At 37.2% G+C, this 19061-nt stretch overlaps 1 protein-coding gene across 1 annotated transcript; it reads left to right on the plus strand.

The window, feature by feature from the left end:
- Positions 1–10920: 10920 nt before the first annotated feature.
- LOC136676557 (deoxynucleoside triphosphate triphosphohydrolase SAMHD1-like) lies at positions 10921–18844 on the plus strand. Its single transcript, XM_066653654.1, has 14 exons — positions 10921–10996; positions 12056–12127; positions 12567–12727; positions 12821–12936; positions 13268–13329; positions 14984–15127; positions 15231–15307; positions 15412–15523; positions 15603–15694; positions 15922–16007; positions 16218–16384; positions 16851–16928; positions 17172–17276; positions 17657–18844. The coding sequence occupies exons 2-14, from the start codon at positions 12092–12094 to the stop codon at positions 17711–17713; spliced, it is 1293 nt and encodes a 430-aa protein (XP_066509751.1). The 5' UTR covers positions 10921–10996; positions 12056–12091; the 3' UTR covers positions 17714–18844.
- The last annotated feature ends 217 nt before the right edge of the window (positions 18845–19061 follow it).

Below are 19061 nucleotides of genomic sequence, written 5' to 3' on the forward strand. Positions count from 1 at the left end.
AGAATTAATATATTGAGGCCACAAAATAACATATTGTGTCATATAATGAGAGAGGTACAAATAAATACCTTTATTTTAATTCATTAATGGACTTTATGCTGATGCATGGAGATGAGTAACAATATTAAACTTTACTTCAATCTTGGAATTACACATAAAGACGTACTGCAGTCACTGACACTGAGACATGGATATACCATTAGCCTGTGTCACCTCAAGTAAATTCTCAAAGCAAATGGACTTTTTTGTCTTCAATTCTTTTAAGGAAATTGTCAGTTTATAGTCTGTCAGGTAGATGGACTTGGCTGTTTACACCGATACCATTGGATGCATGTGAAATGTCTGGAAAATGGGATTTTTTTTGTTGAAGTGCTGAACCAAGAAAGTGCAACTATGCCTCGTAGACACAGGCAGAATTTCTCTAAAGACCAGATTTTATTTGTATATATGTATCTTTACACTTATATAGCGCATTTCTAGATACCCAAGGACGCTTTACAATCCACACTGCTCAGAACACTCAATCCACACACACACTGGCGAGAAGCGGAAGCCAAATGCGCACAGCGTACTCTCGACCAGGAACGACCGTCCACCTGGAGGACTGCATCGGGCACTAGGATTTCACCCAGGACAGAGTGCCAATCCATATCTGGGCTCACACTCATTCATACAGACATTCATTCACATACACACTCAGTCATTCACACACCAGGACAGTTATTAGAGAAGTCAATTCACCTACCCTCCATGTTTTTGGACTGTGGGAGGAAACCGGAGCCCCTGGAGGAAACCCACGCAGACACAGGGAGAACATGGAAACTCCACCCAGATGGGACTTGAACCCAAGATCCCAGCGCTGGCAGGCGAACGTGCTAACCACTAAGTCACCGTGCCGCCCATAATTTGATTGATATGACAAACTCAAACCCTATAGAATTAGCATAAATGGATGTATTTATGGGTTTTCATGCAAAATTGGCCAGTTGAAAGCCGCTCACACAAGCAGCAATCCTCAATTAATAGCTGACTACTTCACTGAAGCCGTGGAAGAGATTGAGGGATACCCATGGATCGACAGGTCAGATTTAGGCATGGTGAATGTCACTGTGCAAGATATTCAGAGATTATTTAGGTAAATTGACAGTGATGAGAGAGCTGGAGACCAAAGCTAAATTTCTGGTTCTAATATATCAAATAAATTAATTTAAAATTGGTGGGGCCACATACCATCAAACAACAAATTTCTCCTACAGAATAATACTTCCAATATATTACCACATCTTCAACCTCATCAAAAAGTGTACTGGTTTACACAAACTAAGCTTAATTATGAAAACTGTGAAACATTATGTACATTTACTCATAATTATTTTTCATTTTCAGTTATTGATTAAATTTTTAAGTAGTCATTTTTTCCAGGTCACATGGAGTACCACCACTTGCTGCTTCACATACCACAAGTGGCATGCTATATGCCATTATACAGACTCCTGGCGGCCTGAATGTATAAGAGATCTCTACTAAACCTATTTTAAACATGGCTACCCCAAAGTAAGGGATCCAATGTATGGAGCATGAACTAATTTACAAAAGAGTTTGTAATCAGAGCTCTGTTGTTATAGTGACAGTTCAAGCTGAATGAGTATCATGTGGCATGAAAACTTGATTGATTGTATTTACAATTAAAAGCAGGTTTCTTGTACAAACACAAATGAAAATATTGAATTCATAATACAATTTTAGCTTCTTAAGGTATATTAATGTCTGCACTGGACTTGATATTGATTGCATGCATGCATGTTTATTACATGCAGATGTAATAAATCTTAGAGCGATTGCTCTAAGACTGCAAGGGAAGCTCAGCTTCCCGTAAAATGTCTAAAAATAAGTGATCAAATATATACTGTTGTGTGTACATGTCATTGAATAAATATGCACTTCAACGCGCTCAACTTTTGTTCAGAATCAGTTTCTTATCACTGGTAAAGACACGGCTTTCCTCTCAATCATTCTCACAGTGCTTTAAACAGTCTTCAATAGCTAAGCAGCGAAGTGCAGCGAAACGAGACGAGTGATTGTATAAATGCTGGGCTTTGTCCCGCCCATCGGACGCTCAGCGTCTCTGGGGGTCTATGGGGCAGTGGGCTGGCCTCGGCTGGCCCGGACGCTCAGCTTCTGCATGATGATTGGATGATCTGTCTGAGGCTGAATCCCTTTTTGATTGACAGCGAAATGAGCGAATCAGCGATCCTTTGGTGTAAAGATCCGTGGGAGCATTACATTTTCATTCTGTTCTGAGTTGAACCGGAGACTTTCTTAATCCTCTTAGCGGCATTTTCTTTGTTAAAAACGACTAGCGACAAATCGAGCTTCTGTTTCTGCTGGGTTTTTTTGTAGCTGCTTGTGTTTGGAGACTGACTTCTATCATTCTTTCTGACTTCTATCGCAGTTTCTGTCCAGCGGGTGCTGCTGAGCCCCTCCACCGCCACAAAGCACTCACAGGCGGACACACTTCACATGGGCCAAGGCCGTTTAAGCAGCCTAGCTCTGCTGGCCATTGAGAGGACACTAGTCATGTCCCTGGAAAAGACGCCTTGTTGGTACGACAGGGTCACAGATCATTTTCTTGAAAAGGAACGGAGGGTAGAATTTACGTATAAATAAACCAACACATTTTATGGTGTAGGCTGAAATTGAGCTTCCCCTCCTTGAAAGACCAGCATCCGCCACCGGTTTATTACTATATTTTATTACTATAATTATTACTTTCATCCAGTGGTAGTATGTACTTATAATGTAATCTGTGGTAACAGGATTTCATAATGTGTGTTTTGTTTGCTTACTTCTGATTATGGTGAATATTTGAAATTTCTAATTAAATTAAATTATATATTTTAGCACTGTATTGTATGTTATAAAAGAAATACAATATATGCTTGAAAATCTGACTTTTTTTCTAATAGGTATTTGACTAATTCACATGTGTTCGCATTCTGGATATTAGGTCAGTCTTATACACTGTGGGTGCTGGGTTCTGTGTTGTGCATAATCTTCACTGGTGTTTGAGATGTACATGAATTTGGCCATAAGAACAGTAGTTTGGATGCCTCCTGCTGGATATTTATCAGCCATGGACAAACGGGAAGTGTCCCTGACACTCACTGGAGGGACGAGCTCCGCAGTAGGAGCTAAAGGAATTTGTAGAGGTCAGACACAGATCCCTTTCTTACCCTGTTGCCACTGTGACACTGAAATTGATCAATTGATAAGTTAACTAAGGTTTTGTTTTTGCATTTACATCTCCTACTGCCTGCCCTCTATGACATTATAATTTTACTGATTTTCAAATTATATATAAAAGTCTTTAATGAGTCTCCTCTCTGCAAGATGCTAAATGGTTTATATCAAATGTCAGGGGTTTAGTCTTTGTGATAAGGTTTCCAGTGTGTTTTACCACATCTATTGCATGTGCAATTGATTGACTGTTCTGTAAGAATATATGAGATAGCATTGCCAAACAAAGCTGCTGATGGATTTATATAGCATTTGAATAGACTGTGTGGGTCAATTTATTTCATTTTAATCTTAATACATGCAGTTGCCAAGTTTAAGAAGCATAAAATTAATTTACTTTCATAATAATGTTGCATGACAACCAAAGTGCCAATTTAACTAATTGTTTTCTACCCACTCTCTGATAGTCAGGTTTCGAGGTACATCTCAAGATACCTGCCTGCCTGTCGTTTTTGATAGTCCATAACTAGAAGCTGAATCTCAGCAAGACTGAGCTGCTATATATCCAGGACATTCCAGGTTTTCACTATGTTTTTGAACCTCCTTCTCACTCTGTCTGAAGCTCCAGGCAGCCTTGATATAACTTTGGACGACCAGTTATCACTCTTTGTTCATGCTGCAAACATGAGTCAGTTATGGGTTAGTCAAGGTTTCTTCAGCCATTAATGTTCATTCTCTTGTTCTGCCAAAGTTTGGTCTAGACCTGGTTGGTCTTCCAATGTGATCCACTAGGCCCCTATAACTAAACCAAAATACAGCTACATGGCTCCTAATTGAAGGATATTATGCACAAAGCTTCTATGTGGAACCTCTAGATAAATGACAGTATTCAGAGCCTAAACATGTTAATTTTGTATTGTTTGACCATCATTGAACAACCCATTGATCAGTCACATCTGACCTGAAATCCATTGAGGCTGTTTGCTGGAGTGAAACTTGTAGACCCTGTATAAATCTCAGTCAACTGTGCATGTATAATAAGTATTATAGGCTTATGTCTAATACACAAAAGAATACACAATGAACTAGACTAACTAGTAGTAATAATAGCATGACAGTCAGCATTCAGTAATATTCACTGGACTGGAGATAATTGTTGAAGTTTGGTGGTGTGGCCAAAGGATCTGCAGCATAACACTGTTAATCTTAGCTCCTCCTTAACACCCCCGCCCCCTTACACACTTCACAAAAACTCCTCAAAATTTAACACACTTCATGCACTGATTGAAGGGAGCCTCGCAGGTAACCACCCATCCTATTCAGGGTCACTCTGGGTCCAGAGCCTATGCAGATTCACTGGAAGCAAGGCAGGAACAAACCCTGGAGGGGGTGCTAGTCCTTCATAGAGCGACAAACACTCACACATTCGGACCTAGGACACTTCTGAGTCGCCAATCCACCTATCAGCATGTGTTTTTGGACCGTGGGAAGAAACTGGAGCACACACATGAAACCCACGCAGATACGGGGAGAATACAAAAAATTCACAGATAGTTCCCTGGAGAGGGCCAAGAACCCACAATCCCAGGACCCTGTAGCTGTGTGACAGCAACAGTACCTGCTGTGCCACGGTGCTGCCCTGGAAGTATTCAGAATACAGTTAATTTTTTTAGAACATACTTTATAAAGAAACACTATTATGTTACATATTTCTTTCTTTATATGGATTCTTTTAGGGCAGCAGTCACCAACCAGTCGATCACGATCAACAGTTCAATCTCCAAGACCATGCAAGTCGATCTCGATAAATCGTGGCTGCTTCAATTATCGCATTTAAGTTAGTTGCGTTATTCTGTATCCAAAGTGGGGTGGCACAGTGGTGCAGCAGGTAGTGTGTCGCAGTCACACAGCTCCAGGGACCTGGAGGTTGTGGGTTCAATTCCCGCTTCTAGTGTTTTATCCCAGTGTCTGCGTGGGTTTCCTCCGGGTGCTCCGGTTTCCTCCCACAGTCCAAAAACACACGTTGGTAAGTGGATTGGCGACTCAAAAGTGTCCGTAGGTGTGAGTGAATGTGTGTGTGTGTCTGTGTTGCCCTGTGAAGGACTGGAGCCCCCTCCAGGGTGTATTCCCGCCTTGCGCCCAATGATTCCAGGTAGGCTCTGGACCCCCCGCGACCCTGAATTGGATAAGCGGTTACAGATAATGAATGAATGAGTTTTTGTGTGTTTTCTGCTTTGTTCATACACTTGAATGATGAGGTTGATAGCATCCATACTTTAACAGTGAACACATGTCACTGCTTCAGCTAGGGATTTAAAGGTGTACCTTAAAAGTGTATATATCTGTATGTCTAGATGAAAGAGGACATCACCTGAAAACCTTGCAGGTTGTGAATTTGACCCAAATAAACAAAATAATTATTGCATCATTGTGGCTTTTGTGCTTTTGAATGTAAATTGCTTGTTTTTATAGGTATGGGAACTTTATTAAAGCATTTTTCATAATGTATAGGCAATGACGTCTGGCATAAACTTGTTTGCTTAACAGCCCACTTTGATTCCCTCATTACTCATGAAGAGGTACTAAACTGTTGCAACTTTATCCACACTCAGCAGACATCAATAGATTAAGTCTGTCATTGTGCCATGCTTAGAACACCACATCCAATAATTTAGCTAAAATATCAGGAATGGAGCACTGCTGTTTCCAGAGGAAATTAAATTGTGCTAAAGGCTGTGAGTTGCAGTACATGAGGCCTTCATCACAACCTTCTGTATGTATCACACCTTCAAAACTATATGCCAAACACACCTGAAAAAAATATGACATTTATCCAGAGGTGCACAGAATCTTCATCTATATTTTTACTGTTTTATATTTTTAAAACGTTTTCAGTGTATTACTTATTAAAACAGCCTCTAAAGGCTGTTAGTAAATAATTTCTTTTATGCGTGGTAACCAATGTGCCTCAGCCATGTACTTCAATTTTATACATCAATGTATTGATTCACTGCAGTATTTGTGTTTACTGTAGAAAGACTCACAGCAGCAACTAATGCCTCATTACTACAGCCACCAGATTATGTTTTTAGGTTCTTTTTCAAATTTTCCCTTCCACCTTAAAATGGGGCATACATTACATTGAGCTTGTAGTAGATGTTAAGTTATTGATGGGTTTTATACAAACCGGATTCCAAAAAAGTTGGAACACTAAAAAAATTCTGAATAAAAATTGAATGCAATGATATGGAGATGGCAAATGCCACTTTCACAGTGTCAACAAATCCCAAAAAAGTTGGGACAAGTACCAATAAGTGGCTGGAAAAAAAAGAAATTTAGCATATAACAAACAGCTGGAAGACCAATTAACACTAATTAGGTCAATTGACAACATGATTGGTTATAAAACGAGCTTCTCAGAGTGTCAGTGTCTCTCTGAAGCCAAGATGGTAAGAGGATCACCAATTCCACCATTGTTGTGCAGAAAGATAGTGCAGCAATACCAGAATGGTGTTACCCAGCGTAAAATAGCAAAGACTTTTTAGTTATCATCATCAACCGTGCATAACATCATCAAAAGATTCAGAGAATCTGGAACAATTGCTGTGTGTAAGGGTCAAGGCCGTAAAACTCTACTGGATGCTCGTGATCTCCGGGCCCTTAAACATCACTGCACCTCAAACAGGAACGCCACTGTCAAGGAAATAACAGAATGGGCTCAGGAATACTTCCAGAAAGCATTGTCAGTGAACACAATTCACCGTGCCATCCGCCGTTGCCAGCTGAAACTCTACAGTGCAAAGAGGAAGCCATTTCTAAGCAAGCTCCACAAGCTCAGACATTTGCACTGGGCCAGGGGTCTTTTAAAATGGAGTGTGGCAAAATGGAAGACTGTTCTGTGGTCAGATGAGTCACGATTTGAAGTTCTTTATGGAACACTGGGACGCCATGTCATCCAGACCATAGAGGACAAGGATAACCCAAGTTGTTATCAACGCTCCGTTCAGAAGCCTGCATCACTGATGGTATGGGGTTGCATGAGTGCTTGTGGCATGGGCAGCTTGCATGTCTGGAAAGGCACCATTAATGTAGAGAACTATGTTCAGCTTCTAGAACAACATATGCTCCCATCTAGACATCATCTCTTTCAGGGAAGACCCTGCATTTTTCAACAAGATAATGCCAGACCACATTCTGCAGCAATCACAACATCATGGCTACGTAGGAGAAGGATCCGGGGACTGAAATGGCAGCCTGCAGTCCAGATCTTTCACCTATAGAGAACATTTGGCACATCAAAAAGAGGAAGGTGCGACAAAGAAGGCCCAAGACGATTGAACAGTTAGAAGCCTGTATTAGACATGAATGGGAGAGCATTCCTATTTCTAAACTTGAGAAACTGGTCTCCTCTGTCCCCAGACGTCTGTTGAGTGTTGTAAGAAGAAGAGGGGATGCCACACAGTGGTAAAAAATGGCCTTGTCCCAACTTTTTTGGGATTTGTTGACGCCATGAAATTTTGAAACAACATAGTTTTCCCTTAATGATAGATTCTCTCAGTTTAAACTTTTGATCTGTGATTTGTGTTCTATTCTGAATAAAATATTAGATGTTGGCACCTCCACATCATTGCATTCAGTTTTTATTCACAATTTGCTTAGTGTCCCAACTTTTTTGGAATCCAGTTTGTACATGTCTGCTTATGTTGAGCAGAAAATTCAAACAGTCCACATAAATACACTTGGTTTCTTATTTGAAGGTTCTGTCTCACCTTAAAAGCTGACGAAGTTACGCTCAAAGTGCCTGAAAAAAACACACCTTCAGCCTGAAACCTGTGTCTCGCCACTGCAGCATTTAAGGTGGAACAATCGAAAACACTGAACAATCTAACATCTTCATGTGAGTGATTTACAAAACTAGATAGCTACTTACACGTAATGCCTTCTCTGGCCTGTGCAGGTGCTACCTTAATAATAAGGAGGCAATTTACATGACCAGTAATATGGGTGAGGCAGGCAAAGGGGGAAAACTTAACAAACAATGGTATGGTCCTGTGTATGGGTGTTTGAAATTGTATTTCATGATTCTTCCAGGCATGGATATCATAGATGTTTTGTAATAATTAACATTAGAGGTAAAAAGGATATATAAATGTAACACTCATGCCCCATCCCCACCGCCCCCCTCCCAAAAAAAAGGGTAAAAGCAATAGTTTGGAGGGGTTCAAGTCTTAATTAGGGGGTTCAGACACCCCCCTCCCCCATAATTCGGACCCTGGATAGTCTGATTCCATGTTTAGCTGTGACTGTATAATTTTGTGCATTAGCCTCGGACACCTGTTTATAAGTAACGTTTAACGTTCCATTTTTTTGCAATTTTCAAAGCGAAGTGGCAAATTTCTGTTTTTTCCTGGCCACCATATACTCAACATAACAGGTCTACAATGTTTATTTTTTCTTTATCAAGTTTAAGTTCCTGAGGGTGTGGGCCTACACGAAGTGGTAACATTATAATTTAGTCACAAACAGTTCTATCCATGTCTATATATTTTCTTGAGTTCTCATTAGGGATGATGTGAAAGCTGAGAGTTATTGCTGAGATTTCCAAGTGTTTTTCGCTGTTTGGGTTTGCGTTTACAGCTATAAAGTAAGAGAAATACTTATAATACAAGAACTTCATTTATTTCTGGTGGTCTGAGGTTTTGGTGAATTTGACATTGACTTTATTGCTGGTAATTGTTAGGCCCTGTCCCTAGTAAAGCCTGTACCGTAGGCCAGGTTTGTAGGCTTGGGTTACTACATTTATATGAAAACTTGTGAAATCTCTGGATTATTAATGCCACAACACCAGACACCAAGATTTTCTCACTTATGTTCTCATAAACCTAAAAAAATATATGTTCTTACTGGAAGCAATATGGAAGATAGCTTAGAAATTATTTAATATATGTATGTAATAATTTCTATAATAATAGAAATAATAATATATGTATATACAGCAATCATAAAAATAATCAATAAATGTCCATCATATTTTACTTATAACAAAATTAATAACAAAAAACTAAATGTAATTTACATCTAATTCAATCCTTGTCTGAGATTGTTTTTGTCATGTATTTTTGGTGTTCATTGTTTGTATTATGTACGAACCATGGAATTTTTATATGGGAGGTAAAACAAAAAAAAAACTTTTTGATCCATCCATCCATCCATTATCTGTAACCGCTTATCCAATTTTAGGGTCGCGGGGGGTCCAGAGCCTACCTGGAATCATTGGGCGCAAGGCGGGAATAAAACTTTTTGATGTTTATTTAATTTATTTATTTAGTTAGTAATATGGAGAAAACTACTTATTTTCAAATAATTGTCATACATTGCAGTGAATATATTTTGTTTTGTTTTTCCTTCTACAGCAAAAATTATAAAACAGCTTTTTTATCAAACCTCTCACATATATTTGTAGCACATGAGCCTCAACCTTTATTTAAAAAAGTGCTTTTCCACCTGCTGACTGTCACCTGCCTTAACTGTGTAGTGTAGATTGTAGATGAACCCTTTGTTCTCACGGAGGTGGCGTCAACCCATAGAAATCAATATTTTGTGATTTTCAAAAGGCAAACATTTCAGATATAAACTGAATTATAGCTGCATGTCTTGGATCCCAATGACCCATTTGCATGCACTGTTCAAGAGCTATTGATGATAGAAATCTGAATATGAAACCAATTTTACCGGACTACGTATTAATCGATTATCACGCACTGTTCGAGACCTGTTGAAGAGAGAACTCTGAATATGCCAATATGTAACCAAATTATCCTGACAGAGCCATTTAACTCGCGTGGGTGTGGAGTTGGGGTTGAGTGAAAGGAGCAACCAGCTAACCAAGGCTTTGAGGCCCTCCGACCAGAGGGATGCTCGAGTTCCGAGGGCATAGGTTCATCACGGGGGCTACCAACTGCCTCGTTATGTCTCCAGCCAGCCTGAACCAGAGAAAACCGGGCCTTCCCTCCACTCCTGTCAGCCTCTCTGTGGGGTAGGGGTCGAGAATGTGTGTTTGAGCGTTTTTTCGCTCTGGCCGTGGCAAGTTTATGGTGGCTTCAGCACATTCTGTTGCCTCTATGGCCTCCTTGGCGAAGGTCTCTCCTTTTAACACCACTGCACATCTCGGTTCTGGTGTTAATGCTCTCACATACCAGTCCACTTCCACCCTCTCCACTACCTCCTCTGCACTGAGTTGATCAGGTTGCAGCCAGCGTTGAGATAATCAACAGAGTTTGGTCATTTTGAGAGCGAGCTCTCCAGGTAACTAACGGTGGATTGAGACAGACTTCCTGTGTCTGGGGAGGAGTGAGGAAGGTTGCTCAGCCAATGGAGATCAGGAGTCAAAGGAGACAAGCAGACAGGGGAGTAGCTGTCCTTTCACAGGCAAACCATCAGTCATCTAAGAGATAGAGTTGGAGGGAAAACAATCATGTGAAGGCCGTCCACTCGTAGGGAGTATTAACACACTCCCCTGTTACTCTGAGAGAGTCGTTTTGAAGGCACATATGGGGAAGGAGATCTGACACTGTAATCAGGGTCCTCCAGCCCTGCATGCTTTCAGGTCCCCTCCTAATGGAGTCATGTGACCAGATTCACATGCCGGCTGTTTATCTTCTTTGACAGCCAGCAGAAGAGTGTTTTCTTTCCTTTTTCTCTGCTCTCAGGCTGCTTTCTGACCAAAAATTTAGGAGATTGTGTCGGCTGCACCACAGAGGTAAATCCTGCCAAAATTAATATTAAAATTATTTTTTGCCATTTCTATTTTCATGTGTGCCCAAATATCATGACAAAATGAAAATTTAAATTAAATAATTTTATTTGCAATTTCAATTATTCACTCCAGTAAGGGTCATCACTGACAAAAACAAAATTATAAATTAAAACAAGTTTTTGTCATTTCTTCTTGAAAATTATGCTGGTATTTCATGGTCAAATCTAAAATGCTAAAGCAAATTTGGAAAAGACAATTTTAAAAAAATGTAAAATATTTTTGCTGTATAACAGGCTTTGTATATTCATAATGCATTGTTTCAAAGCTATTGAAATTAGACAAAAACAATTACCACCACAATTTACTAAATGTTAAAAATACCCATATTAAAATTGTAGTTTGTTGTATATGATGCACTTGCTTTAATACAACTTGTTTCACAGTCTTATAATGGATCGTTTACAAGATATTACATTTATTAAACAAAATATGCTTACCACAAATTATTGGAAGTTAAAATAGCCCACATTAGAGTTGTATTTTTTTGCAGAGAAGGATTAAATATAACCTATTTATTAGTGTTGTCTTGAATTACTTGAAAGATTGAAATGCATTAATCAATTATCACGCACGGTTTGAGACCTACTGAAGAGAGAACTCAGAATATACCAAGCTGACAGAGCCACTCTCAGCTTGTGAGCTGCAGGTTTGCCACACCTGTCAGAAGAAATGCATGAATGTGTGTTCATTCACTCACTGTAAACTGCTTATCCAGCTGAAAATAGAAAACTGTATTTAAAAATCAACTGACACTTTCACTTTCACTTTCACTTTTTTTTCTTAATTATTTTAACCTGTACTAATTAAGCTTATACTACTTGCTCTCTCTCTCTTTTTTCTCAGTTTGTGCTGAAACATGTTACTTAAATTACAGGGAAGAAAGGATACTGCCAGATCTCCAATGTGAAGCTAGAATTTGATTAATGCAAAATGACTTTCTGACAGCAGATTTCATCACAATAATAAAATTTGACACTGCATTTTAAAGCTGTCCCATTTTAGCCTTCAAGAACTTCAAGGTCAAAACAAGACACAACAATGACAACTGATCAAGGATCATCCAATCAGAACAAGGTTAGATGATGACTCAGTAATTGGGATTAAAAAATGTATTTCTTATGTGTAAAGTCTCCAGTTATATTTCTAAATAATCATACCAAATGTTATATATTATATAAATAACCTGAGATGGACTGGTGCCCTTTCCATGGTGTGTTCCTGCTTTGCGCAATCCTAAACTTGATCAATGAATGAATGAAAAAACCCATACACCTTGATAAATATATACAATTTCCAAAAGGAGTATATTGGTATTTTTAAATATTGGGTTTAATAGCAAATACACTTTGAATATATTCACTGAGAATGCACCTGATATTTTGTGTCATGTCAAATGTTTAACTAATAAAATTTTGTCTTTAAATTATTTTCTGTTATGTTTGTGAGCACCTTATAGTTATCATATGATTGTATATATTGCATATTTGAAGTTTCAAAAACATTTTTGACACAGATCTTCAATGATTCTGTTCATGGCCACATTGAGATACATCCTCTGCTCGTGAAAATAATCGATACTCCAGAGTTTCAGCGCTTGAGGAACATCAAACAACTTGGAGCAGGTTACTTCGTCTTTCCTGGAGCTTCCCACAATCGCTTTGAGCACTCCATCGGGTGAAGTTCTAACACTTTGTCAGCTAATTTACATGCATATGTCACAGGCTATATATTTAATGTACATTAAATTACATATCTCACTTTTAACAGAGTGGCTCATCTGGCTGGGAAACTTGTCCAGACTCTGAAAGACCGTCAGAGGCATTTAAATATTAGTGAAAAAGATGTGCTCTGTGTGCAGATCGCAGGACTGTGTCATGACCTGGGTGAGATACTCATGTTTCATTAGACAGTTACAGCTAATTTGTAATGTAACACCCAACTGACATTCTGTACTAAAATTATTAAAATCATAAGTCATAATCTAGTTGCAGTTGATGACAGTTTGTAAAGAAACATCAGTTAATTAGAAATACCTTTACTTTCTTAACATGTAATAATAAAAGAGCCCCAAAGTGTGACCAAATATTCTTATGTGCCACTATTGTTTCTTTAATGTACCACTATTGTTTCTTCTTCTTCTTCTTTTTTATGGTGCATTAATATTTGTAAAGTGTTAAGTCTCACTGAAGTCTTTAATGTGTTTGTCACATCAAGGTCATGGTCCATTCTCTCATGTATTTGAAGTATTCATGAAGGAAAAGGGGAAAAAGTGGAAGGTACTGAAGTTGATTTCATATTATTTTGAATATATACAAAGCCCATGACCAGCAAAGGTGGGAAACTCACTACAAATGCAATAGAAACTAAATAACTGTAATTTGTTAAATCATTTGAAATTGTCTTTAACTGATAAAAGTACAAAGAAAAGATTTGCAGTGTTTTCACTGACCAACCTTTTTATGTTCTCTAAATATATCATTCATTCATTGTCAGTAAGCACTTATCCAGTTCAGGGTTGCAGTCTCTAAAAATAAACACATTTAAAATTTTATTCCTGCAACACACTACAAAAAAGTTGGAATAGGGGCAAAATTAGAGTTTTAAGAAAATTCATATCATTCTTAAAGCATAACAAAAACAAAAAAGCAGGTAAATATAAAATGTAATAAAGGAGCATCAACCAAAGGCTCTTTGCAGGCAAGGATAGGTACTAACTAAAACAGTGGTTCACCAATTTGTGCCAAAAGTCAAGGTTTCTCAGTGCAAAGTATTTATGTCTTTCACCATCTACGGTTCATAATATAATGAAAAGATTCAGGGGGTCAGGGGAAATCTCTGTGTATACAGGCCAAGGGCAGAAACCAATGCAAAGGTTGACTGTGAAAATTTATTTTGTACTTCTTGTAATTTGTCGTTAGATCAAAAATTTAGCACCCACTGGAGAGTGCGACTCATCGTAGCAAAAAGGAAGAAGCCAAGAGACAAAAGACAATTAATTCCATGTTTCAAGAAATCAACCGAGAGCAGAAAGACTCTCCATTTGGCTACTGTGGGACTCGTTGAGGCATTTGCCAGTGCAAACAGGCTACCTGACCAGACCATACCAAAGCTCGACCACCTGAAACTAATTAATTGCATTCAACCTAAAGCTTACCCAGTGCAAATAAACCCAGAGCAGACTACCTTTCTAAGGAAAATTATGTTTTGCATGTTATTTTCAGCTTTACATTGGATGAAGACATTATAAGTGGAGTTCTAACTGCTTTGCTGGTGGACTGTGTTTAGATGTTATAAACAATACCATATTTTCACAAGCTATAATTAAAAATGTACAGTATATAAAATATACAGTCCCTGCTTTGTCTGCTTTCATTACTGACAATCTAACCTACATGACAAATTCCTACAAATCTGTACTACAAAATCTCGAGCTAAATTTAGTGCATATCACATGCAATGCATATATTGTGTGGTTAGCAAATTTTCTACAGTCGCTATGTCAGAATAAATCTTCAAGCATTACCCCAAACATTTTTGGGTGGCACGGTGGCACAACAGGGAGTGTTGCTGTCACACAACTCCAGGGACCTCTCCGTGCCTGTGTGGGTTTCCTCCAGTTTCCTCCCACGGTCTAGAAATCACACATTGGTAGGTGGATTGGCGACTCAAAAGTGTGTGTTGCCACATGAAGAACTGGCACCCCCTCCAGTTCTCCAGTGTGCTCCCGACTTGTGCCCAGTGATTCAGAGTAGGCTCCAGACCCACCGCGACCCTGAACTGGATGTGGTGCATGAATGAATGAGATTAATATCTTTATTACATTTTTAGAAAATATCCCATCTTTCTGGAAATGAGGTATGTACTACACTGTGAAAAACACTATGGCATAAATGGTCAGTAACTTGATAACTTGTTGCTTTTTTGTCTCAGCATGAACAGCAATCAGTCAAAATGTTTGAGAAGCTGATTCAACGGCCTCACGTTGCCAATGAACTGAAGAAATATAGCTTATTAAATCAACACATCTTGTTAATTAAGGAGTTTATCGATACGTCTAGAGAAATGAGTCGTCAGGTAAATATCATGCAAATATTTCATTTTTAAAAACATATGCATGAGTAGCTTATTGACATGGAGAAAAACATACCTGGAATTAAGAAATTGTTTTGTTTTGTAGGATATATCTTACTTGTATGAGGTTGTGGCCAATGAGAGAACTGGCATTGATGTTGACAAAATGGATTATCTCATTCGGTAAATGTTCATTTTTATGCAGTGATGAATTCATGTTTTAAAAAAATGCTTTCAATTATTCATATAATATATAATCTATGTTGATTATTTTATTCATTATTTAGAGATTGCCATCACTTGGGCATGAAATCGGATTTCTCCCATGAACGTTACATGATGTTTGCAAAAGTTGTTGATGTTCAAACTAATGGAAAACAGATTTGCATGAGAGACAAGGTGAGTTTAACATACATAATATATAGATAACATATATAAAAAATATTTTTGAGTTTTGGGTTTTTATTATCTCCTTCAGGAAGCAATGAATATGTACGAACTTTTCCACATTCGCAACCGCCTTCACCAGAGTGCATACCAGCACAGAGTGGTAAAGGCCATTGAACTTATGTAAGTTTACAAATCTATCAAATATGACCATACATAAAAGTAAAAGACTGATTATTTTATCAGTGCATTGTCTACAATGTAATATATGTAGGTAAATATAGTGCTTGGAGTCTTGCCCAAGGACTCTTATTGGTAAAGTGTGGGGTGTTTACTTGGGTGTGGAATCGGTCACTGTATGTGTGTATGTGTACTTTTACATTTTTTCCTCCTTATGTTCATATTTTCAGGATAGTGGATGTGCTGTTAGAGGCTGATGAAACCCTCAAAATCTCTGCTGCAGTGGACAACCCAAAGGATTATACGAACCTCACAGGTACTCATAATATACACTTGGTACTATGGAAAAATAACTTCTATTCAGTCATGAATAGTAAATGTCATTTTCTTTCCTTTGAACTTAAACACTTAAAATAAAATTCCATAAGAGCAAAGCATAAAAAGGGTCAGGTAAAATTCATTCTTGCCATAGTAATCATAACAATACATTGACAAACATTAATATTCCTCTTCTTCTGTTTTTCAGATGAAATTCTGCATCAAATCCAATGCTCAAACATTGAAAAAGCAAAGAACATCATCAAAAGAATATCAGAATGTGATCTTTACAAGTTCTTTGGTGGAAAAATGTTTGACCCAAACGATCTAAAGGATGTGCTGGATGATTCTGACAAGTACAAGAAAAGGTACCAGGTTAGTTACACTGCTTTTAAAAAAACATTCAAGATATTGGCATTAAATACCACAATGGGTTGCCTTTATTTTAGGACCTTTTAAAATATGATGTGTGTGTGTTTTTGGGGAGTAAAGGAAAGTCATTCTTAACTTTAAATGGATGACAGCATGCAGTATTTCTACTGATTCATTATCATGGAATAGTACAGTGTGAAGTACAGCTAGTATATTTTAAAAAAAATAAAACAAATAAATAAATAATGAATAACATGGGAAATCATCCTAAAATACAATACGACTCATTCAATTGCATCACAAACACAAAAGCCCTGTACAAAACAGTTACCAAACTTCCTTATAAAATACTGTAGGTGACATTTTGAAATAATGTGTTTCTTACTGGTGCACACATGGACAGAAATGTCTTCAGCATGAAATTTATATCTCTTGTTTATTTTATGTGAAAATGGTGAATTGCGATCAGTCAAAGTTGACAAACTGGATGGAAAAAGTGAGGAGAATTACAGGAGAGTCGTTTAAGCCAGAGGAATTCAAAGTTGTGGTAAGTGCAGGAAAAAATGTGGTTGTTTCAATGATTACAGAGCAATTTGATGCTTCATCTTAGCAACATAAAATACATGATACCAGCATGATTCTTACAAAATTTAGTAAAATCAGTTAAAGAAACTGTGCTGATATAATTTGATTAATTATTTGTTTAGATCCACTGATATAATGCAATAATATTTTTTTTTTACCTGAAACATTAAACATATTTTGCTAACATTTGTTTGCATCATTCCAGCCAGTTAAGTTCAGCTATGGCAAGGAAATGAAGAATCCAATTGAATTTCTAAATTTCTACAAGAAAAATAATCCAAATCATGCAGAACCTCTCTCCAAAAATGAGGTACGACTTATCATCTTATTACCTTCCAATGGATGTGCAGATGAAGGTGGATAACATGATTTCAAGCAATGTTTATTAAGTACAATTTAAAGGAGTAGTCAGGCATTTAAAACATTTGTTTTACTGACAGCTTTTGGCCTGGATGTATCAGAGATTCTGTACTAAAATTATTATTAATAATGTTACCCCCAATGTCGACATTTCCCTTTATAAAGCATAGACTTGTTTGTTCAGTGACTAAAAAGCATAGTATTTTGATTATTCATATCATGTGACATACACAGTATTAGAAAAATGCAAAGATAGTACTTAATCATGGTTATAAATTTTTTGTTGCTACTTACTACACATCCTGCCTGACAAATTTTCTGAAATTCAAGTCATGCTTTTCTACACGGGAGAATCCCAGGAACTGGCCAAGGAGAGTGAAGTCATAGATGGAGAAATTATTATTATTATCATCATTATTATAATTATGTACAATGATGAGAAACAGCTGAACAAGCTTCGGAGTGCAGTTAAGAGTGCTTCTGGTGCTATCTAAATGCATTTTCACATTTTTTTTAAAAATGTGTACTTTATATTTGATTTTTTCTTGTTACACATTTTTACAGTTTGCTGTTTAGTTCAAACCTGTGTCAATGTAATCATAAAGGATTTTATGACAGCTTGATATAGATTAGGTGTTTCTTGAGTACTGATGCTTTTAAAAATATAATCAGTTTTTGAACTTTCAATCAATCTTTGAAACATGAATACTATACATTTATTCTGACTCCTAACGGCCTGAATGTATAAGAGATCTCTACTAAACCTATTTTAAACATGGCCACCCCAGTGTGAGGGACCCAATATATGGAGCAACTAATTCATTAAGGGACTACAAAGCACTTTGATTCTTCTTCTCATGTAATCACATTTATTTGAGATAATAATAGTATAATAATAATAATAATACTATAATAGTATAATAATAATGTTCACTAAGTGCTTTGTAAATAAGATATATTACTGTTATTTTTACTTTGTTAAATTATTCTTACTAATTCTTGATCAGATTTTTATTTCAAAACAGTGTTGACCAATCAGAGCTCTGTTGTCATAGTTACATTTTAAGCTGAATGTGTATCAGGGTGGCATGAAAACAGTTCAGCTTGATTGTATTACAGATTAAAAGCAGGTTTCCTGTACAAATGCAGATGAAAATATGTGGATAGAAAGAATATTAAATTTACAACACAGCAACTTTCTTTTAGCTTCTCAAGGTATTTTAATGTCTATTCTTTAAATGATATGTTGTAACTAATCCAGGAATCACTTTTTTTCTATCCATCATTTTGTCCTACATGCTGCACTGGACTGGATATGAATTCTCCGCTGCAGCACAAAATGCATGCATGTTTTTTTTTTTTATTAATATTATTATAACTTTCATCCAATAGTAGTGTGTACTTTATGTACTCAGTGGTAACAGGATATAATAATGTGTGTAATGTTTGCTTACTTCTTATTATGGTGAATATTAGAAATTTCTGATTAAATGAAATGATATATTTAACTTTGTATTGTGTGTCACAAATAAATAAAATACAATATTTGCCTAAAACTGGACATTTTTCATGTTTCTAATCAGCATTTTTCTAACTTGTGTTCTTTATATTAGATCAATCGTATTCACTGTGGGTGCTGAGTTCTGTGCTGTGCCTTATCTTCACTGGTGTTTGTGATAGCCATAAGACGTTGTCTGGGACAGTAGTTTGGATGCCTCCTAGATATTTATCAGCC

The sequence above is a fragment of the Hoplias malabaricus genome, chromosome X2 (assembly GCF_029633855.1).
Source record: "Hoplias malabaricus isolate fHopMal1 chromosome X2, fHopMal1.hap1, whole genome shotgun sequence".
Classification (NCBI taxonomy): Eukaryota; Metazoa; Chordata; class Actinopteri; order Characiformes; family Erythrinidae; genus Hoplias; species Hoplias malabaricus.